General features: G+C 43.1%; 2 protein-coding genes across 2 annotated transcripts in view; both read left to right on the top strand.

Moving 5' to 3' along the window:
* arfgef3 (ARFGEF family member 3) overlaps positions 1-12,957 on the top strand; it is a 59,542-nt gene extending 46,585 nt beyond the window's left edge. Inside the window, exons 32-41 of the mRNA XM_085476965.1 lie at positions 308-422; positions 1,610-1,712; positions 6,374-6,505; positions 6,777-6,907; positions 7,644-7,862; positions 8,027-8,198; positions 9,308-9,409; positions 9,892-10,274; positions 10,362-10,845; positions 11,060-12,957. Of these exons, the coding sequence (XP_085333091.1) occupies positions 308-422; positions 1,610-1,712; positions 6,374-6,505; positions 6,777-6,907; positions 7,644-7,862; positions 8,027-8,198; positions 9,308-9,409; positions 9,892-10,274; positions 10,362-10,845; positions 11,060-11,251 (2,033 nt within the window). The 3' untranslated portion in view covers positions 11,252-12,957. The remainder of the gene's footprint in view (positions 1-307; positions 423-1,609; positions 1,713-6,373; positions 6,506-6,776; positions 6,908-7,643; positions 7,863-8,026; positions 8,199-9,307; positions 9,410-9,891; positions 10,275-10,361; positions 10,846-11,059) is intronic.
* Positions 12,958-19,218: 6,261 nt separating this feature from the next.
* Positions 19,219-23,267, top strand: smim28 (small integral membrane protein 28). The gene is made up of 2 exons (XM_085476964.1): positions 19,219-20,690; positions 22,120-23,267. Exons 1-2 carry the CDS (start codon positions 20,580-20,582, stop codon positions 22,594-22,596), a joined length of 588 nt encoding a protein of 195 aa, XP_085333090.1. The 5' UTR covers positions 19,219-20,579; the 3' UTR covers positions 22,597-23,267.
* The last annotated feature ends 359 nt before the right edge of the window (positions 23,268-23,626 follow it).

Genomic DNA, 23,626 nt, shown 5'->3' with positions numbered 1-23,626 from the left:
GCAAAGCATTCTGGGAACTTTGCATTTCTAAGCTTTCATGTAAATATTCACTGAAAGATTTGACCCGTGGTGCATTAGCACAGTCAGGTGCGCTGTCACAGATCTGATGGACTGTTATTGTTTCTCTGGCGTATAATGTGCTTGTTCTCTGAAGTGAAATGGAGCAGAAGTGATACCGTGTTGTTCCACTGTCCTCCTCTTTAGTCAGATTAAACTGCACCCCCACCCTGTGTGCTCACAGGCTCTGTTGTGGTGTTTGTGTGTGTGTGTGTGCACGTGTGTGTGTTTCTGCCGTCACTTCCTGCAGATATTGGTTACGAGTCACTGATCAACCAGATGCTGAAGGACCTCTTCAAGCTGCTGGTGGCTTGCGTGTCTGAACCTGCAGAGACCATCTCCAGAGTGGGCTGTTCCTGCATCAGGTGACCACACATCTGGCAGTTACACACCTGTCGCCACAGTGAAATCAAGTGTGAAACCTCTTTTCAATTCAGGTTGTCTTTCTCTGTTTTGGGTGGATTGTTGGCTGAGTGAGCGCTTCAGTGGTGGACGCTCGTCCTAAACAAGGATGACGTTTCTAAAAATGAGGTGCAGCTAGAAGAAAGGTGGACGATTCGTGGAACTATTTTTAAATCCTGGTAGAACTGCAACCACATAAGCTAGCGCAATCATTTTATTGCATTTGGAACCAGATGAGTTGTACTTACATCACATGCATTCAGCTTGTCCCAGCTCGTGGTTTCCTTCCACATATGGCTCTGCGGATTATCGCATGTCCGCCATTACCATTGAAAACCGGAAGTGACGCCATTTTTGTGGGAGATGTAGTTTCTATCAGGGCCTTTCAAAGGTTTCCTGGTGTTTTTCAAAGTCGTGTTTGACTTTATGCCTTTCTGTGTCGTTTCTGGGAGGCTTAGAACTTAAATTTCACTGTTGGAAATCGTTTATTTTGAAGCACATGCTGTTTCTTTGCAAATTTTGCACAATAATGCAGCAGGCCAGTGTTTTTTTAAATCCTGCCTCTACTCCTGTGACGATGTCTACACCGTCTCTGGGGCATGCCACCCTGTTTGTTTTGTTTTGTTAGGGCACTTTTGCACATGCAACACCTGCCATACACGAGACAACTGCTTTACATCACTGATACAGACTCACACACAGTTTTGTACGCTTTCCAAGGTTGTGTGAGGAAATCGATAGTGGCTCTTTTCTTCTCATTATTATTGTTTTTCATCTGTCAGTGTTCGAGCCGACTTACTCTACTTTTATCTTCACATTTACTCAAATCCTCGAGGTTTCCATACTAATCACAAATATGACGTTTTTACAGACTCACACATTTGGACTTGTGTGAGTCTCTCTCGTTTTATGTCTTGATTACGCAGAAACAAACATAAAAGGTTTGCAAACTTTCAAGGACTGCATTAGACACTAAGACTTTGTTAGTTTTGCTACTCGAGCGGTTTATTCGCAGCAACAGAATTGTCAAATCAAACAATGTCAGGTGTGTTTTGTAGCACTTTAGAAATTGATTTAAAAGGTATTAAAAGATATAGCTTAGTTTATTTTCTGTGTGATCAGTCCACGGTTGTTCTGCGTCTCTCTCCAGGTACGTGTTGGTCACAGTGGGTCCAGTGTTCACAGAAGAAATGTGGAGGTTGGCCTGCTGCGCTCTGCAGGACGCGTTCTCTGCCACGTTAGAGCCGGTCAAGGTACGTGATGAAATGCAGATGTCAGGTGGTACAGCACCTGGATACAAGTGACCTGGACAGCCCGCTGCAGTAAACCACATAATCCATCCCCAGTTTGAAGCCGCTTGTCCAGACAGAAGTAATCTGAAAGCAGTTAATACCATCACAGTGCTGGGATTCCAGTAACCCCATTTAACCTGCGGTGTGCATTATATACTCGCCATCACAGTCCTGCAGCTGTGAGCGATCACTCTTTGTCTCCTCGCAGCAGGAAGGAAACTGCTCTCCTTTCCTTTTTGGTGTCAACCATCCTTGACTGAGAGGTTCAGTTAGATATTATTATTTTGGATTCTGCATCTCTGTTGTCTGAATTACCTCAAATGTAGTGTTTTATTTGGATCCGTCACTTGTAGCTGTTCTTCTTTATCAGTACCGCACAGTGAGGCACCATTCAAACCACAATCGTTCCCAGCTTTCATGGATGAATATAGTCAGAACTGATTTCTTTCTAAATGTTCTTTTATTTTCTTTTTAAGACTAATTTTACTTATAATTAGAATTAAGTACAGTGTGGCTTTTATGTGCAATATAAATCCTTTTTTTAAGCGTTGACTTCTGCGAACGAAACCTAATCCTTATCGATCTCATGCTGGGGCTCGGTGCAGCGCCTTGGTTCATCTTCTGTCTGAAATCAGCTGATTTAGCTTCCTTCCTCTTACCTTTAAGTCGTCTTTCTCCTGCGGGTGAGTGAGGCTGCTGCTCTCAGAGCCACAGCTTTGGACCTGAGCTCACCACATTAGTGATTTCTGTGCTTCTTTACACATCGAGCTGAGTGTGAGACTGGGTGTTTGGACCAGTCTAAACCTGAGGTTTTTGCTTTCAGTGATTACTCGTACCTGCACTGATCTTATTATTTGAAACGTTTAAATATCAGGTAGAAATATGACAGAGAATAATGGTTCCTTTTTAACAGTCTTTTCTGTTTCACTTTCTAATAATGCAACATGTCTCTGCTCGTTCTAGCTTCTATTATTGATACGAGTTCCCTTTGTTGGAACGATATGGCTTCTTTCACCTGCTCAGTAGGCGCTCCTTGAGTCATAGCAGTCCTGTTTGGTCTGTGTAGTCTACGTCATCTCTCCAAAAATAGCCAGTGCGCAAAACTAAACAGAAGAAGAATCGACTGAAAGCTGAATGCGAGCTCGATGTTTGTCTCACAATCAGTTTCCTCCTTTCGCTCGTTAAATGTTCTACCAGAACATGCAGTGGTCTGTTTGAGACGATCTGCCAGCCCGCTCAGCTTTAATGAAAAATTTGTGTTAATTTGTTGACGATGGTTCAGTACCTGCTGAGTGCATGTGTGAGCCTGCAGATTTAGAGCCTCAGCGGGGAGCCGACTCCTGCTGTTCCCTTTCACTTACCAAGGGAACCGCCGCTAACCCAGAGTGTGCGTGAGTGTTCAGCAGAGGTGACATGGACGAGCACTTTGTTATTGGATGTCGTGTTCCTGCAGTTCTGAGCCAGCTGCCTGCCTGACATCTGCTAAGCAGCTTTAAAGATTAGAGCCACATCTGTCTGTGTGTGCGTGCGAGCCTGTATTCATATCTTTGTGGAGACTAAAAATGGAAATTTACTATATTTATGGGGACCAAAATCCTGGTCCCCAAAAGTTTTAAAGCCATTTATGAGACTCAAAATGTGTTTTTAGTGACAGAGTTACAGTTAGGTTGTGGTTAGGTTAGGGTAAGGGGCTAAGGAAAGCATTATGTCATTTAGATGTCCCCAAAAGATATCAATACCCGACGTGTGTGTGTGTGTGTGTGTGTGTGTGTGTGTGTGTGTGTGTGTGTGTGTGTGTGTGTGTGTGTGTGTGTCAGTCAGGCTGAGATGGTGTGGAGTGGATATACTGGACAAAGGTTGTTGAATGTGCCAAACAGGAGGAAAAGAAAAAGTCATGAGGGAAGATTCAGGGATGCAGTGACGGAGGACATGCAGAGGGTTGGTGTGACAGGGGAGGATGCTGGAGGGGGAGATGGAGGCAGAGATCTGCTGTGGTGGCGCTTAAAGGGAGCAACTGTAAGAGGAAGTAGTTTTCTAGAAAATACAAGATAGTAAAATAAAAATGGTCCAACTGGGCCGGGAGAGCGAGGTCTCAACAGTCGAAAATGAGAGGATGGATAGAAACAGATCTGATTGACTCTTTGTGAGGGGGTTTAACATTATCATGCTGAGCAATGCGCTTTGTGTATTTAGGTCTAATAGCCCTTTATATAACAATATTTGCTGAAGCAGAGGCATCTTAAAGCATGTTGCTAATGTCACACATGGAGCTGTGACCTCCTGAAATACTTCGGTGTCTATAATTCCTGATGCAATACGTTTGTTTAAGCCCTTAAATATGATTGAACTGACAGGTTCACATTTTATTCATCTGTTTGACTTGAAATCCAGTGTAAAAAATAAAAATAAAATTTTTTACATGATATCCCACTAGAGCTGGGCGATATGAGATTTTTTCATATCACGATATGTTTTTTTCATTTCAGGCGATAACGATATCTATCACGATATAAGCCAAATAACTATATTTGTAAGATTTAAATGTGCCGTTGCTCACAAGTAAAATGTGAAATAATCAGCAGCTTGTTTTTATTTAAATATTTATTTCCCATAATAAGTTCAACAGGGTAGATGTACTTAAGGAACATGAGACTTTTTCAGATAAATAAAGGCAAATATTGCAAACTACACAAAAGGCAGCCGCTAAAGCGTTTAAGTTTCAAAATAGAACAAACGAAACAGACTAAACTGTCAATTCCACTTAGAAACAAAATATTAATTCTAAAAATAAATCTTAGTTTGTTTTACAGAAGAACAGACAAAACTGACTAACTTTTGTCAATATCAAATAAACTGAGAACTAAAAGGAAATTCTCAATCTCTCCTTGTTGTATAGCTGAGCTTTTCAAACAGTTTTAACAGTTACTTTAGTCTGACAAAAGCCGAATGACGAATTAGCGCTTCCAGTCAGAGACTCAGGCTACGTCCACACGTACACGGGTGTTTTTGAAAACGGAGATTTTCCGTTTTCGTTTTAAAAAATAATCCCGTCCACACATAAAGGCAGAAATGAAGGAAAACGCTGCTATGAACATGCCAAAGCAGCAGGTGGCGCTAGATTCCTAACCGTGCAGAAATGTTGGCCAATCAGAAGTCTAGAAGCCTCGGTGGGAAAAAGTAAACAAAGCTGGGGCATAGAAGCAGAACCGAGTCGTATGTGTGGAGGGACAGTAACTGTGTGTATGTGTAAGCATTTAAACACTGCAGAGAGTAGAATTAACAGTAACAGTATTGTAGAAATTCATTTCACCGAAACAATAACGTGGCGCACAGTGTGACGCATGCACCAGTTTATTGTATTTCCAGACTTGCTTTCGGCACAATTTACAGTGCGCGCTACTCTGTTTTTTGTCAGACTTGAAATAGCCGAAATACCTTCACACTACGGAACTTCTATGGCTCTTCCGTTCGACAATCTCTCCGGCATTGGAACCATCATCTGTTTTCTCTTCGGTCACACTCGGTTGATTTTTCTAGTCGGCACACTCATTTCCTCCATTACCCGCTGGCTGCTTCCCAAACAAACACACGTGCGGCTTGGCACTTGTGCTGTACGTAACAAGTCACGCGACGTGACGCTGCGGCTGTGATTGGTTCGGCTCTGCGCTACTTAGTTTGGATTGGCTGACCTTTTTTTTTTTTTTTTTTTTTAGGAGGACAAGAGCGGCGAGGTCTATCGCGATAGCTTAATTTCTCTATCGAGTAAAAGTTATATCGCGATACATATCGTTATCATACTATCGCCCAGCTCTATATCCCACGTATAACAGCACACTGAAAACAAGTGCATCTCGTTCGCTCAGATTCATACTAATCATTAGCTCTGAAACAAGCAGAGGGCTCCACGTCTTTGTAAAATACGCACTTTGCTTCTCAACGTTGTTTCTAACCTCAGTTAAAACTTCTTTCATTTCCGTCCCATCTTACAGAAATATTGAAGGAAGAGCAGAGAAATTTCAGACATGTTAATAAATGATATGTGACTGTAAATGAAATCCTGAAAAATGCATAGAATCGTAATATGTCTGTAGGACAGTTGGTAACAGGCAGCTTATGCTATGTAGACATCGGTCCTTAATGTGTAGCTTCTGCTCTCAGACATATGAACACGTGGCCTTTGACTGGCTTTATAGAAAAGCTGCTTTTGTTAAAAAGCATTCAGGTCACAGCTGATGTAATGTAATAAACGCTGGCCATACATGTCATTCAGAGGCCGACTGTCACCTGAAATATACCATATAACACAAAACCTGACTGGTGTATGAAGGAAACAGTATGATATTTCCTATAAACAATAGAAGCTGTGCTCCTTGATTAAACACACAGACTGAAAGGTTCATCCTCATTCAGCCAGAGTTTCAGGAATAATGGGCTGTAGTCTCTTCCACAGTATTCCAGTGGAAGAATGAATTTTCTGACGGATCTTCTTCTGGTTTCAAACCTGATTCAGCAGATTTCACTTCCAAGGAGCCAGAGGGTCCTTCAGCGTGACAGCTTTTAGATCGCAAAAGTCTGTGTTTCCCATTTAACCCACACCAGTCTTCCCTGTTTTCTCTCTGCAGAACCTTCTGGCGTGTTTTCACAGCGGCTCGGACAGCTTTTCTGGAGACGCCTGCGAGGTGAAGGTGGCGGCTCCTTCTCATTCACCGTCAGCCGAGGCCGAGTACTGGAGGATCAAAGCTATGGCCCAGCAGGTCAGTGTCACTTCACGTGGCTTCGCTGTGGCTTCGACCTCCAATCGAGAGTCTAGACAGGAAAAAAAATCTCCCATCATCCTGGAGTTTGAAATGTCAGATCCTGAAGTTGAAGTTGTACATAAACTTGTATTTTATCACTTAATACTTACAGAGATCCATCGTGGTAAATGAATATAAACACACGTGTATGGGTAATCTTTCTTTAAGCCTGACCTGTGGTTTTAACTGTCTGACCTGAGCTTGTCCGCATGTCCCGTTTCTATCCCAGGTCTTTATGTTGGACACTCAGTGCTCCCCTAAGACACCCAACAACAAGGAAGGCTTTGAGCACGCTCAGTCTTGCGTCCTCATCATCGAGCTGCCGTCTGACCAGCAGTCCAATGGACACGCTCAGAAGAGGTGCACATCAAAGCTCTGATCACATGGGTGGTTTATTACTCGTCTGATTGGTTTACATTTCTTAACGAGGCTCTGAAGGTGCCGCATGTTTTCAGTTAGATTTAGGTTTAAATGTGCCTCCTTCTGTGGTCTGTCCTCTTATGTGTGCTCTGTCAGTGACTGTGGGGGAAATGTGCTCTCTGAAGTCCACTAACTCTTTGTGCTTGTCTTTCTGCTGCTGTGTTAAAGGAAAATTGGGTAAGGCTGTTCTCTGTGTGTTCATCAACAACCATTTAAAAGTGTGACAAATGCCCACACGAGGCATGGACAGCATGATCGCCAGTGTTAATCTTAAATGAGCTGCACGATGCACAGACAAGTATGCAATGGCTGATTAGATGTAAACCAAAAATAAAGTTGTAATTAATGCAGCACTCAACCATCAGCACTCAGTCAGCTTCTCGCTTGCAGCTGCATCAACGATACAAGTTTAAGAAGAAGAAGAAGCTCTCCTTGTACATTTGCACTTCTTCACGTTACACCGCAGCCATATTGTGCAGCTCTGTCATTTACATGTTGCACCTGCATCTTTATCCTTTATCCTCTTTATTCATTTGTTTAACATTACAGTGATGCTACAACAGATAAATGAACCATGACTGGAAATGCATCAATGTGTTCAGTGAAATCTTTCTTTATTATGAAGGATTCTTTTTTAAATAAGTAACTGAATGTATGTGATTCGACTGATGTGCAGGATCCCATTCAGGACCATCGTGGTGAGCCTGCTGTCCCACCAGGTTCTGCTCCAAAACCTCTCTGACATCCTGCTGGAAGAGTTTGTTAAGCAGCCTGAAGGTCACGAAAGGGTCACACCTGTGACCTCTGACCCCAGTAAACCCACGGCAGGCTTCCTGCGCTACATCTCTATGACGAATTTAGCCATAATTCTGGATCTGCTGCTGGACTCGTACAGGTTACTGCAGCAAAACATGTCACATATGCAGATGGCAGTGTAGTGTTGATACTGAATCCTGCTAGTTTCCAAACATAGAAACAAAACAAGTTATTTTTATATTCATGCTTTTTATAATAATGTCAATCAGCTTCAAATGCAGCTGAAAAATCTGTTGTGTGCAGGACGGCGCGGGACTTTGACACTCGGCCGGGTCTGAAGTACCTGCTGATGAAGGTGTCGGGTGTTTGTGGAGCAGCCAATCTTTACCGCCAGTCAGCCATGAGCTTCAGCCTGTACTTCCAGGCCCTGCTGTGTGCCATACTGAGCCAGGCAGACAGCATGACTGCACAGCAGGTGGAAACCAGTCAAGTTAATAATGTTCTTGTATGTTTTTGTCACGCTGCTAATACAGCGCATCCAGATCCACACACTGAGGGGCACAAACATTGTTCCAGGCTTTTGTAGCTTAGAAGTAGCCAACAATTAGCAACCACACTGCAGCTCTTTTATAGTTTCACAGGGACCTGCTGTCACTTCTAGAGCATCGCTAATGCGTTCAGATGATTTGGGACAAAATTTTGTTATCGTAAAAGCCACAGAGAGTTATCACCCGAGTGGTCACTTCCACTCAGCTCTACAAAGCCTTATCACTTATTTGAGCTTATCGTTTCACAGCTCAGTTCACTGTTCCAGTTCACTCTCACTGCTGGAAACTGCTTTTCATTATCCCACCTCGTGCTGCTGCTTAGCACCAAACGCACACAGTTAGAAGGTAACTGGTGAAAAGTTGGACCAGAAGGTTCAGACGCACGCCCAGCAAAACGACCAACACCAGCCAGGCCGCCCTGTTGATCATATCACTTCTAAAGGAGCCAAATGCACAAGTTTTTGATTCGCTGACAGTCATTTCATAAACACATTTTGTAACCATGACCTGTAAATAACATTTAAACCACTGATGTAGAGCTGAATTTAAAATCTGTGTCATGGCGCGCTGCATGGGAGGAACGGAGCTGAGCAGGCAGTGAGCTGGACGCCTGCCCAGCTTTTATTTTGGAACTTTTTTTCAAACATGTCTTGGACGAATGTTCATGAAACGATTTTTCACTGTGCAGGAAAACATCTTCACATATACGATGTTTCTTGATTTCTATGATTTTCTTTTGCTGGGATTATTTAAATGTACAGCTCCAGATTTAAAATGCACTTTTGTGTATTTGGTAGGTCGAATGAAAGAAGCGCGGAGCAGGTATTTGATATGTCTGGAGGAACGATGTTCACAAAAATAACATTTTCATTTCATTTATTATTTTTTATTCTAATGCATATTTTACCAACCAGACACAGCAGTCATATTAACCTCTCAGCAGACACAGAATCACTGGTGATAACCGTCGTCACCGCTAACAGACGAGCTCGTCACTAGTTATCTGTTTGACATCTGAACCTGTCGCCGTGTTCAGGTAAAGAGGATCCTGTACGAGGAAGAGGAGGGGAGCTCAGACTCCTCTCATCCTGGTTCCGCCTCCTCGGAGGATGAAGACATATTTGAAGAAACCGCACAGGTAACACATGCACACACACATGTTGGGTATTCATATCTTGTGGGGACATCTAATTGACATAATTCTTTCCCTAACCATCAAAAATGAATGCCTAACCCTGAGCCTAAACCTAACGATAACCCAACTGTAACCCTGACGCTAAAATCACATCTTGAGTCTCAAAAATGCCTTCAAACTCGTGGGGACACTTTTGTCCTCACAGGTGACTGTTGGTCCCCACAAAGATGTGTAAACAGGTACACACACACACATACACACAGCTTCTGATTGGCAGCGTTACTGTAAAGAATTGTGAAACATTCAAATGTGATGAGAGGCCACTCAGAGGGGCTGACAGGTGACCTCAATCTAGAATTAAAGCAGCGGCCTTGGATTAGTCGTGCTGCTGCTCTTTTCATCCATTATTCATTTTTTCTCTTCAATCCTCAGAGGCTTTTCTAAACTTTTGACCCTCCTCGTAATATTTGTGTCTTATCTGGCAGGTCAGCCCCCCTCGCGGCCGGGATAAGCGTCACCCGTGGCGAGCTCCAGTCCCTTCACTCAGCGTGCAGCCGGTGGGCAGCGCCGACTGGGCCTGGCTGGTCAAGCGGCTCTACAAGCTGTGCGTGGATCTGTGCAACAGCTACATTCAGATGCACCGCGACCTGGAGAGCATGCTGGAGGAGACTGCTCTGCTGAGGGGAAGTGCAGGAGGAGACCATGTGTTCTTCCTGCCTCTCTTCCAGTCCGAGACTTCGACCCCGACCTCAGCAGGCGGGCTTTCAGCGAGGGAGACGCCCTCAGAGGAAGGCGGGTACAGGTGTCAGACGACAGACGTGAGCTCAGCGTCACCGGGGGACACACCGACGCCAAGTCCAGGATTCAGGTTGGAGATCACGCATATTAATGTGTGCTTTGTGAAGGCTGTTTAGTCACCCGTCATATAAAAGCTGCCGCTCTCCTCTCCCCACAGCTGCACAGGCAGTCTGTCCAGTCAGTTCCGGACTGGATGCGAACGGAGGGACTCCAACATAACAAGCAGCTCGGTTGGAGGGATTCCTGGCAGCGCTGGCCCGGGAAGGAGAAAGGAATGGTGGGAAAGTGCTGGAAACAAGCTATACACCATTGCCACGGACAGAACGATCAGCAAGCTGATGATGGAGTATAAACGCAGGAAACATCAGCAGCAGCAGCCGCAGCAAAGCCACGTCAACCTGTTCATGAAAGAGCAGGGCCGGGCGGCGGCAGGAGGAGGCGGCATCGGGGAGAGGAGGGGCCCAGTAGAGCCGCAGAGGCCCCCGCAGAGGCCTCAGCAGCTGGTGGACCAGCAGGGGCCCTCTCTGAGGCACTCGGTTAGTGCGGGGCCGGAGGTGCTGAGGCAGGAGAAAAGGCCGCGGTCGGGGTCCACCATCAGCTCCCACAGCATCTCGCTGAGAGACTCTGAGGCTCAGATACAGGCGAGTGTGTGTGTGTGTGTGTGTGTGTGTGTGTGTGTGTGTGTGTGTGTGTGTATTCATATCTTTGTGGGGACCAACAGCCTCATGTGGACCAAAATCCTTGTCCCCACAAGTTTGAAGGTCCCCTGTTTAAACCCTCTCGTATAAAGAAAGTTGGGTAAAAGTGAGGTCTGCATCTGCTTGTGAACTGATGTCTGTGTTCCTCCCTCTGCAGGCCTGGACCAACATGGTCCTGACCCTCCTGAACCAGGTCCTCCTACTGTCTGACTCCTCATTCCTGGCGCTCCAGCCGGCGCTCTACCCCTGCCTCAGCCAGCTCTCCTGCCACGTGACCGACGCCCGCGTTCGCCAGGCCCTGCGCGAATGGCTGGGCCGGGTCGGCAGACTCTATGACATCATTCTGTGATGTCGCAGCGATGAAATGCAAAAGCAGCGGCCGGAGGCTGCAAAGTGTCGGTCAGTGAGGGACATAAACAGATGAAATCAGAAATGCTGCCGTAGATTTTAGGAGCTGATGAATGATCGATGGTCCTCGCCAACATTTTGTTGTCAGGCAGTCATTAAGTGACATCAGTATGAAGGATTTGTTTCCTGATGAAGGATACGGTATGAGGAATAAAAATGTAACAGGCTTCTCTATGTTATTTGAAATGTTTGAACTGGTTGAACTGTTTCCTGAACCCTGAACAGTGCAAAGAAACAAACACGGAGCTCTTAAATGTCATCTATGAGTTCTCAGTTTTTGAAGACTGATTGGCCGAATCCTAATTTTGGTCCAGCATTGTCATAAAGTCTCAACACGACAATCACAGAGGCTTTTGATAATATTTCCTCACCCTCGTGCTTCATTCGTGTCAGTGACTTCCAGGGGTTTTTAACACCCATGAAGAAGCAGCCATGTTTACATTCTTTGCATTGTTGCATCTCTTCATACGCTCGTCTCTATAACCTCTGTCATACTCTGTCACCACATACACGTTGTATTGCTCCGTAGCGCCACAGGTGGTCCAAACAGCTCTCCCCGGTGCCCGTTTGGATGCTTTAATCCTTTTTACAACCTGCTGCAAATTTACTTCCAGCTCATTTTTCACTCCCTTTTCCACAAACCCACATTGTATCCAGATGAGATTAGATGATGAGAAAACTGCCTGCTGGCTCTTTGGGAGGGGGCGTGTAGGGAGCTAGAAGACAAATGGTAGCGATGTATTCAGTGACGCCTGCGCTGTTGCTGCAGCGACTCTTACAGATGGTCTGGTGATGTCTGGGCACACAAATCCCATCTGATCACTTGCAAATAACAGCGCAGTCCTAAAGGTCCTATTTGAGAAACAAATCTGATTTGCCTGCTGTCTGAATAAAGCCCATGTCTCAGCTCAGCAGGTTTCTGAAAATCTCCACAGTGCTGAAGACGGGACCATAAACAAGCCAGTGAAATCCTGGAGATCACAAAGGTTCAGCTTAGAACTTTATTTTTATCCTGTTTTCCTTCTCAGAGTTCGGAGCGAGTGCTCATTGATCCTGATCACATGTGGCTCAGAGGTCTGTTTAAGCCTTCTGACATGAGTATTAATTATTTTAATCAAAGACGGCGCTCGGTGTGTGTTTTGATGTTTCATGCCAGCCGCATGTCCTTTTTCATATCATCTATTTATGCAAATATTTATTTGAAATATATACTGTGTTGATAATATTTTTTTGCATATATGTGCTTGGAGCCTATTGGCTGTGACTGAAGGGGAAACCCTGAGTCTGACCCCACTGTCAGTGTTTCACCCCCCACCCCACAGGGGAAACCTGTATCCTTAAGCTTTTCCAACATTGTTGCTAATAGAGAGCAGGGGGTTGGTGACAAAGCCGCTTAATGAGAGCATCGTGTTTAACATCATCAGTAACTCATTTTTAAGTGACCAAAGAATTCCAATCGCCAAACGGAGGATTCACGATGTCTTTTGTATGGCGGTGCCTTCACATGACTTTCAGTCTTCATATTCTGTTTGTCTCCATGTAACGTGTCTCAGTGTGGTTATATATGTGCGCCGATAACTTTCAGGTTAAAGTGAATGTTTTTGTCCTGCATCTAAAACAATACAAGAAAAGTTCAATAATAATCAACACCTGTCCTTTCAGCTCCTTACTGTCTATGATATTTAAATAACAGTCTTATCATTATTACCCTCTTATCATCAGTCATTTCCAAGAATAATGCCACATCTCTCACCTGGAAACCAACAGATGGATGAAAGTTTTGCCATCAGGTGCGTTTAGATCACGGAGAAAGAAACGTACTCCGAGCACGGAGTCAGCAAACTGAATGAACGTGCATTATCTCACTTTCACTAGTCCAGTTTGCCTCGATGAGCTGTAACTCTGCTGACCTCCATTCATGTGCATTTCAGGACAGATTATGAATGAATGAATGAAGAGAGTGCTGAACTGACGCTAACTTCAGCGGCTCGGCCCGTATCGAGGACAGGCGGGTGGGGCGGGGAGGGCGGCAGCATCTGATGCTCCTAAGAAGATTTACTCTCCTTTTTTCACCCACTTTGTCTACAGCGGAGACTCTTTCAGTGTTATTTGCTCTCTCTTCACTTGCTTCCTCACTTTGTCGGTCGCCTCATTCTCTCCTTTGTGCCAGCTGTCACCTCCTCCCTGGCAGCAATGCTTCCACTGGATGCTCCAAAAAAGCAAGCAGTCAGTGCCAAGCTGGGTCCTAATTTGATGCTTTAAAGTCATCAGCTTTTCCTGCTTTAGAAGCCGGAAAATCTTAAATCAACAACAGAGTTTTAAAGCTCACCGTCTTTATTTAATACAGGCTGGAACCAGTCACTGAGATCAATCAGATTAAACGACTGCTGTTTCTGTTGCTTTGCTTTAACATGTGTTTAATATTTATGTCATGTGGCTTCATTAGCTTTTGTTGCCACAGACGAGGCGTCGAGGAACCGGACAACTCTAAAACCAAAGTGATGCCAAAGAATTCTTGTTGAAGAACTCATTTTACATTTTATTGAGACGTGAATTTCTTAACTCCAGGGAGAGAAAAGGGAACAGCTGCTGGGTGTGGTTGTATACGTTTTGTCCCTCTTATGGGACAGCCTGTTAGGCTAGTGATACTGTAGGAGCCACAACCACACGGGCACGCATACTCTCAACTTTCTATTCTTACCCCCAGCTACAGGAACTATAACCTTTCATCCCCTGTGAAGGAGATGTTTGTGCCTGTCAGTCGGCCTCTGCTACAGTGAACTCATCTCTTTAACGTAGGTGAAGCTCAAAGACTATAATCCACCCCAGCACGTGGTGCTGCATTATTGTGGACAACTAATGCTACAACCAGACAGACTCTTCCTATTGGAATCCTTTTTACCTTAGACTCAAGTTATACATATACAAGCAACCGTCTGGGAGTCCCAAACAGTTGATTATGTTCTTTTGGACATAGTGCTGCTAGTTTCAGTCATTACACAAATATAGGATTAAGGAAACCTGCAGTCAGCTGAGACTGAAGAAGTCACCTGGATGATGACGAAATGTCTCTCCCACTAAAGACGTCCAGATGAACAGAATCAGCTTTTTGGGATTTACTCACCTGGATGATGGAGCGTGCATCAAGACAACCCCCTGGGTGCTTCATGGTTGATTTTTGCCACCCTATCACACACACACAAAACCTCCGCAGATGAAAAATGAAGCCAATGCTGCAGTTCTTCTTCTGAGTCCTTGCAGACTGTGATTAAATGGCCCACTTAACAGCAGATGTTTAAAGCCTGCCACAAAAGACTGTCTTGTCTCTTGTTTGGTTCCCTCCCCGAGAGCTGCTCTGCATGGGGTGAAGACTTAACCGTTATTTGGGGATAATTAAGGACTCGACCGCTTTGATGCTGGTTTCACTTCCAGTAATTGGGAGTCACTGAGCCAGACCTCTCGCCTGTGCTGTTGGTGTCTTTCAAAGAATTTCCAGTGAAAAAAAAAATAGGACTTAGCTGTACAGCTTTTAATCTTAAAAGTCCTGCCAAGAGTCTCCTCCAGTTAAAAATCTCCCATCCTCCTTGCCTGTGAGGTGCAGAGTCCACTACAGGTGCACCTTGTTAATCAAGCACACTAGTGTATGCACTTCTGCACTTCTGGCTCCACCTGCACAGAGACTGCTACGATGCTTGGTTTGAGGCTTCAGAATGTGAGTTTGCACGTTTTAAATGAGGTGGCTAAGTCAATTTTTTTTACACGTATTGTTGATGTGATTGTGTATTTATGGACCTCAGCTCATCCATGAGAAACAAGAAAACATTAAACAAAATTCAGTTTTATTCTTTGTCTTTAACCCGAGCCCTGCATCAGAATGCAGAATATCGACAGCATCGGTTGGAAGGTCGTGCTCTAATTCCGGCCTCCTTCTTGTGGGGCTGCTACGTTGCAGCATTAGCACGTCTCGCCACTCTGTTGTGTCTCAGCTGACTTTGCTGTCCCTCAGCCCCTCCCGGTGTCCCTGACCCGTCCCCATTTGTCCCTGTTGTTCGAGGGCGAGCAGCAACTGGACAGATGTTGTGGGCCATCAGTGTGATCAGCAATAGTGAAGGGAAAGGATTTAGTGGGTGTTAAAGCTGTGACAGTGTTTCCATCAGCTGATGTGTCAGCGTCATGCAACGACACCGCACCAGCAGTTTGTGCTGATGGCGCCCGTGCTCCTCTAGGTGTTTGCTCTGATTGGTTCTCTGCTTTCACTTTGCCCACGACATTATTTGTAACGCCGAGTCCAGAGATTAATCTTTTGTCTGCGTTTTTTACTTTTACAGCCAACGTACATTTGAAATGTTGAGCTGAGATTAAGAGGGCTTGAACCACAGTCGCTGTGGCTGCTGCTCAGTGCAGCTCATCGCCACAACAAACTTTATCTGCACTCTAAGCAGATTTGATGCTCTTGGGTAAACTCGCTGCTGACAAGAAGCTGCAAATCCGTCTACGTGTTCCACGAGTCTTTGTTTGATTCTAAGCTCTTATTGCTTTCTGATTCAAGATACTGACAGCTCCTTCTTCTCTCCAATTCCTGGGAATTTGTAATATTGTTTCTACTATTGATTTACAGTAAAATCAACACATTGGTGACTTTATTGAGGGATTACTGATGGAAGAGGCAGTGCCTTACTGCATTCACTTTCCAGAGATCAGATTGAGACAAAAAAAAAGAGAAAACATTGTTTGGAGAACTCAGTATACGTCTGAGTGATTTGGCTGACAGTTTAAAGACCGACTCCCTTGTTGGTCTGAGAAATGTACACATATCTAAGGCTTGAGCTTTCAGGGCATCTGGGTGATTGACTGAGAGCGTAGGAGTAAAAGCAGCTTTGACTATTCTGTCATTTTGTCTGACACGGATGGACAAAGTTTCTACGCGACCCAGACATCTGACACAGTTTCCACAGTGAAAGGTCATATGACAGAGGAAGTCATGAGAACATACAGAAACAGAAAAATATAAAAGAATAATCAAATAAAAGTTCTTAGACGTGTACTTTGCAGAAATATTGTGTCGGTAAATGTTTGAATTTGATTAGTTTTTAATTTTTGATGGACAATCGTGGGAAAAGATTTGGGTTATGTGTTTGCATTTTTTTTTAAAAATGCAAAGTCAGGCTTTATCAGGTTTTTGGGGCCGAGATGATGGTAAAGAAGACAGCATAAATTTGTCTTTAAGTCCCGGCCATTAGAGCAGAAATGAGATTTGTTATTTTCCTCTGCGTTTGTTTTTATTTGGTTTCATTGCTCTGTCCTGGGACCTCCTCACTCTTCTGTGTGCATAGACAGAAAGCCAGAGTGTCTGTAACATCAGACTTGATCAATCAGGAGGAGCTGGGGTAGAGTGGGTTCCAAAGCAGCTTGCAGATATGCAGCAGATGTGGGTGTAGATAACACATTCAACTGACAAATCTGACACTGTGTGCTATTTATGCTGTTTGAGGAGTAATCAGGAGATGATCAGAAGGAAGAAAAACATAATTACTGCTCACAAAGACGAAGCCACTAATATGGTTTCTGGTGCTTCATTTAACCAGTCATTGGCCGTTGAAGTGTGCAGTCTTGCCGCTGTGATATTTCCTGTGAAAATGTTTGCAGTTTCTTCTACACTGATGGAAAAGAGGTTAAACTGAACCAGATGTTGGCATCAACAAACTTGAAGCTGTCAGAAAAAGTGGATCTACTGTGTAAACTTGTGTTGATCTTATCATTTGACTCTGACATTAACCAAATGGTTGGTGTTTGATTTCATATCCTGTGTTCCAGAGACCAGGTGGTCTACATATATTTTCTTTCTCTCACTGAAGATCAGTTATGGCTACTGTCTATAAATGCTTACAAAGTAAACAATCACCACCAGAGAAAATGGTAAAAGTCTTTGTTTGACTGATGGTACAAATATAAAACACAACCGTGGGTGTCCCTGCAGGTGAAGGTGCAGAGTCTTTACGATGTGACTTCAGGCTCTCTGCTCATTCACTCAGGTTGTTTTGTCCGTTTGCTTCCTTCACTGACCTCAGATGCTCTGCTGCCCGACCTGTGAGCGCCGGCTCTGCTAATGTCGTGACTGTGATTTCTAAAAGTGCATTTTTTTCTGCTTTTGATATTAAAAAACAGCAGCTGTAAGATTTTCTCCTGGTGTTTCTAACCTGCTCTGGCTTCTCTCTTCTGTCCCGAGCGCAGCTGTGTAAGTGCTGTAAGTTGTAAAGTGCTTTCTCTGCAGGCTTGTCTGCTCTGTGTTGCAAATTAAAAGCAGTTTGCCCCAAATGTTTGGCATTGTGTTTTATATCTGATGATGATGATCAAATGCACTCCAAAGTTTGGATGTCTTCCATCCAATCTGAAAGTGATGATTTTAACAGTAAAAAGGATTTTTGTGCAGAATAAACAAAACCAGCTGTAATGTTTTAGTTACGGAGCTTAGGGGGATTTTTTGATTTTGTTATTGCTGACGGTTTGGCTTTGGTTCCATTTGCACATTGTTGGAGTCTGTGTGCTAAGCCGAGCTGACACACTGCGATTTGCTGAATACATGAAAGTGGTATTAGAGCTGTCCTTGCCAAAAGATCAAAACGGTTGGAGATTTATAGAACAAGGCTCACAAATTAGTGAAACCTGTTTATATATACGCTGTATGTTTAAGTTATATGCCAGAAGCATTCACTCGTCTGCCTTCAAACACATATGAACTTGACTGACATCCCATTCTTAACCCATAGAGTTTAATGGAAGGTTTGGGAATGTTTATGGGAATTTTTCACCATTCTTCCAGAAGTGCATTTGTGAGTTCAGACACTGATGTTGGACGAGAAGGCCTGGCTTGTATCAGGTTGAGGTCAGGACTCTGCGCAGGCCAGTCAAGTTCAGCCACACCACGCTCGCTTATCCATGTCTTTATGGACCTGCTTTTGTGCACTGGTGCGCAGTCATGTTGGAACAACAAGGAGCCATCCCCAAACTGTTCCCACAAAGTTGGGAGCATGAAAATGTCCAAGATGTCTTGATAAGCTGAAGTATTAAAAAAAACCCCACTTTTTTTCTGGCAAACCCAAACCCCGACTCAGATTGGCAAACAGATTTGTGATTCCGGAGAACATGTCTCCACTGCTCTGGAATCCGCTGGCAGCAGGACCAATCGCTTCCACTTTGTTATAACACCACTGACAACTGACTGTGGAATATGTAGGAATGAGGAAATGTCACGACTCGACTTGTTGCACAGGTGGCATCCTATTACGGCACCATGCTGAAATTCACTCAGCAGTCTGCATGCAGAGGTGTTTTATACACCTCTGCTCACGGAAGTGATTGGAACAACTGAATTCAATGATGTGAATGGGCAAGTCAAGACTTTTGCCAATATAGTGTATTTGTGAGGATTATAAATGTGCCTCTTTTACCTTTCTAAGAGTAATATTAATTGGAACTAATACTGGCTGACCATATGAAAGCATGTGTCTTTTGCCTGAGACGGTCATACCATAACCAGGTGGTTTGCCTTCTTGCTGTAGTTGTTGTGGTTGTGACTTCAATTCTCCTAAACCTTTGTTTTACTGAAAATGAAATATTCATTCATTCATTCATTTTGCATGTGAAAGCGTATTTTCTGCCTGGTATTTAGAAGAAAACAGATGATACCCCATCATTAAAAGACAGTTTCCAAAGTTACAGAGTCACATAAATCCATCCAAAAGTTACTTTCATTCAGTTTATATAGCGCCAAATCTCTACACTTGCCTCAAGGTGCTTTATTTCTTTATTTTGTAAGGCTGAGACTGTATTGGTCCCCTTTTAGACCCATTTACTTTGAATACAACACAGCCACATACACAACTGTGTTGTGTGAAGAAGTTGCCCCCCCCCCCCCCCCCCCCCAAAAAAAAAAGTGTAGTCCTACCAATTTAACCATGGACAGAAACATAAATAACAGCATTTTATACCACAATAAATTGTTTAATGTCTCAATTGAAAACTTTAACTATTCATCTTGCTTCTCCTCTTTTTCTTCTTTCCTAAGAGTTTCAGTTCCAAAATAATCCTGCAGTTTTAAGAAAACCTGAACAAAAGTTGTATGGAAATGTGGAACTTAGTTGAGAATGGCGTGCTATGACTATTGGCAGCAGCCCTGTGACAGACTGGCGACCTGTCCAGAGTGTACCCTGTCTCTTGTCCTGTGCTAGCGGGGATAGGCTCCAGCCCCCCCGCGACCCTGACAGGGATAAGCGAAGAGGATGGATGGACTATTGGCAGCGATTTATTGTACAGTTTTTACCAAACCTGTAAACCCGTGATATACTTTCCTCTTCCACACTTTTAAATGACTTGTAAATTGTCTCAAAGTGTGTAAAACCTTTCTCAGACTTACTTTATATCCCAGAAATGTTGAGAAAAGTTTCATCAGATCACAAAGATTTTTCACTTTTGGTCTTCTTGATATTCACAGAAAAAGTGATTCCCCCGAGCACTCTGAGTGACAGAGAGTCATCCACTGGAGTTAAAGCTTCCTGATTGTCTCACTCTTTACACCGATCATTTGAATGTATCCACTACACACCCAGTGAGACACATTATGTCAGATTTTCTTTGTTATTGCTTATCTGGACCTTTCAAACAATCGACACAGTCATTACTGTTAAACAGCAACAATCTTACTACATGTAAAAATCATTCAAAGTGTTGATTTTAGCTTCTGATGGCTCCTCGTTGCTCTCACTGACTGAAATTTCTTTGTCAGTGTGTCAGCGAGCGTTAAATATTCAAATAATATGTAATGAATGCTTGTGAGTTAATTATAGATGCAAAAAAATAGAGTGCTTACTGTCTACTGTTCTCTAACTCATCTACTTTGCTTATTTACTTAATTGTGTTTGGAACCGTAAATGCAGTTTTTTCCTATTAGTTTATACATCTTATCCTTCAACACAGATTTGTAACGTCTCCTAATGCATATTTTTGGAAGCACGCGATCTCTCTGCCCCCAATAAAAACACACCATAGTTTTTAAAAAAAGAAAAATCCTGGAAACACCCTCTGCTGTGACCCACTGGGACCAGTGATGTGTCTGTTCTCTGCTGGACTGTCTGCTGCCCTCATTTCTCTGCTGTCCCTCCCTCCTCCCCCTCCCAGATATATTTAAGGCTGATCACTTCAGCGGTGCAGTCGGTGCTAACCCTCTGAGCTGTCAACAGACCCGTCGGCTTCGGATCCTGAAACTTTCCACCATGCGGTCTCTGCTGGAGAGCAGCTGGAGGAAGTTTGGACCCGCTGGCCGGGACTCTCTAGACTGGTCATCCGGACCCTCGGCTCTGCCTTCCACTGACAGACAGGCACCGGTGAGTTCGCGCAGACGTCGATGATTTTATTTTTATTATTAAACATGCTGTCAGTGGGTTTTTTTTCATCAGTTCATAATTTAATCTGAAAATATGTCATTTGAAAAATTAAATGCAGTGACACAAATGTGAGCGTCCACGTAATAAAATTAAATATTAATAATTGTCGAACTGATGGAGAGATGTTACAAAGCTTGCACAACAAAAACGTGTCACTTCAAAGATTCTCTGCAGAGTTATACTTCTAGCTTTTAGAAATGTTACTTATATGAAGCTATGAAGACACGATTCTTGGCATTCGATGAGACGGCAGAAATAAAATTTTGCATTGATACTTGAATCCAGTTTTATTTCATTAGTTTTATCTGATCTTAATGTGTTTTTAATCACACTGCCTAAAATCCAGATTGGAAAAAATGCAGATGTGTAGAACTGGAAGACATCCTTTAAAGACTTCTTTCAGTTACTTTCCAACAACAATATGTAACAACATCAGCTTTATTTCAATAAATTTTGGATGTTTTAACATTTATTTAACAACAAGTCATTTATTAAAACTGCTGTCTGGTAAAAGACAACGTCTCCCATCTCATGTTTACTCTTCATTCTTAGCTTTTACAGTGCACATATGCTCCAAATAAAAATAACATCAGGAGGCGGTGTGCTCAGCCTCACAATACTTTTTTTTTTTTTTTTTTAAATGGACATTTTGGAATCACTATACAATACCATCAACTTCAGCAATTTGTCACTACATATATTTTTTTTCTATATTTAAACAACTAAAATATCCATACAAAAAGAATGAAAGAAGAAAGAAAAAAGAAGCAAAACAGGAAACAATAAATAAATAAATAAAAGATACATAAGGAAAAAGAAAAATGAAAGAAAAAAATGTAGGGAGTGTGTTTTTGTTTCCATTAATATAACTAATATTTCCTCTAGTCTTCTAGTAGTTAACAAAGTCAAAATCTAGAGCCAAAGCAAAAACTGGCCTGCGTTTTTTATGTAGTCCATCCATTTCTTCCATCGTGATACCAACAGCTCCCTCTTGTAGTTCACATCTGCTGTCATTTTCTCCGTTCTGTAAATGTCCATTGTGATGTTCATCCACATGTTCATAGTTGGGCTCTCTGAAGAAAGACTTTTTTTTGTGATGGCTTTCTTGCCTGCTGCCAGTAAAATATTAAACAAGTATTTATCGTTCTTTGTCCATCCTTCTGGCATAAGTCCACCCTCACAATGCTACACATTCACATGTGCAAAGAGGAGATCAGCAGAAGTTCGGCACGGACAGCTCCCTCTGCTGGACAAAGTTTTTATGGCGCCTAAATGACCTCTGTTAAATCTGTGACTTCTGCACTTTATATTCCTTAACTACTACTACTAATAATAATAATAATAACAACATCTTGTGTCTGACTCACAGAACCAGAGTTTTGATGAGGCCATCTTCAGCGGTGGATCAGTCACCTATATCGTCATAGCAAGCATCTCCTTCCTCGTCCTCTTCATTAGCATCCTCGGCTTCGTGGTCTGCCGCCGAAGGAGGGGCTTCAGCTTCAATGGAAAGCTGGGATTGGCTAACGTGATCGCCTTGGAGGACCTACAGGACCCAGAGAGGAACTGCGAGCTGCTGTCCTCCCTCCGCAGCAACAGAGGTCCACTTCCCAGCTCAAGCTCCGAGCAGGACGTGACAGACGGCGTATTCCTCATGGTCTATCTGCCCTCTCCGTATGAACAGACCCTCACCAGGATTGCCAGAGCTGCTAGCACAAGCAGCTCAAAAGATGCAGAGCTGCTCCCTCCAAGTCCAGGGCCAGAGGCACGCTGTGGAGATGATGAAGAAGGGATGATGATGGTGATGAATGACAGGAGGGCAATCATAGAAGAAGTCAAAGACTGAATCAAAACTGAAATTAAAAGAAGAGACCTAAGATGTGAATGAAAACACTTCCAGTTGAGGACATAGGAATCTAACATATTACTTACCAAGACTACATCCCAAATCACCCTATTAAGTATATTAAAAATAAAATAATACTACAAAAACAAATGAGCCAAGAAGAGCTTCTGGGCCCTGTGCTGCTGCATGAAGATCTTCTAAACTGGTTTTTATACTGAATAATGTGACTGGGATCCAGGAAACGGGCATCTCCAAACTTCCTTTGGATGACATCCTCAGTGATTTTTACCTTAATGGACAAATGTCCTAAATATTTATAACTCTGACACAGAATGGTTTTTTTTTCTTTGTTAACAAAGCCCTCTACGCCATAAGCACCAAGCACAGTTTAAAAAAGCCACACAGACTTGTACACAATATTCTTACCATTTACATCATTCCTCATAAGTTAGTGTGATAATTTCTCCTGTTTGTACTTAACATTGTAAAAGTGTTCACGTGGATAACAAACATGCTATTTTTATTATTGTGTGTTTTACCTGTGACACAGCTGTAGGAGCCTTTAGACTTTAGTGAGCAGTAGTGGTAACAGGACAGTTTTATAATGCTGACATTCGTATTTATTTTTACTGTGTAATAATCACAAACAATAAAGTGAAGCGATCCCTGTGTCCCACTGTTTATTACTGTATCCTCCTCACATACAGGAATTTGTACAGATAGCAGACACACAGTTAGGTCCATAAATATTCTGACTTTTTTTTCTGTTTAATTTTGGTTCTGTACGTTCCCACAGTGAATTTTAAATTTTAAATGAAACAACTCAGATGCAGTTGAAGTGCAGACTTCCAGCTTTAATTCAGTGGGCTGAACAAAAAGATTGCATTAAAAACTATTGAGGAACTAGAAGATTTGAACACATTCCCTTCATTTCAGCAGCTCAAAAGTAATTGGACAAATTAAATAACTGAAAGTAAAAAATAAAAATAAAAATACTTGGTCAAAATGCCTTCTGTCACATCATCAGTAA

Source organism: Copadichromis virginalis, linkage group LG13, assembly GCF_057382275.1.
Source record: "Copadichromis virginalis isolate Kocher_CV1m ecotype Utaka linkage group LG13, C_Virginalis_male_GT1.1, whole genome shotgun sequence".
NCBI lineage: Eukaryota > Metazoa > Chordata > Actinopteri > Cichliformes > Cichlidae > Copadichromis > Copadichromis virginalis.
The sequence above is the reverse complement of the archived record's forward strand: the minus strand, read 5'-3'. Positions and strand labels throughout refer to the sequence as shown.

Coding starts and splice junctions, on each gene's coding strand:
- smim28 (XM_085476964.1), top strand. CDS start 20,580: ATGCGGTCTCTGCTGGAGAGCAGCTGGAGGAAGTTTGGACCCGCTGGC. Junction 20,691..22,119: donor CCACTGACAGACAGGCACCG/GTGAGTTCGCGC, acceptor TCTGACTCACAG/AACCAGAGTTTTGATGAGGC.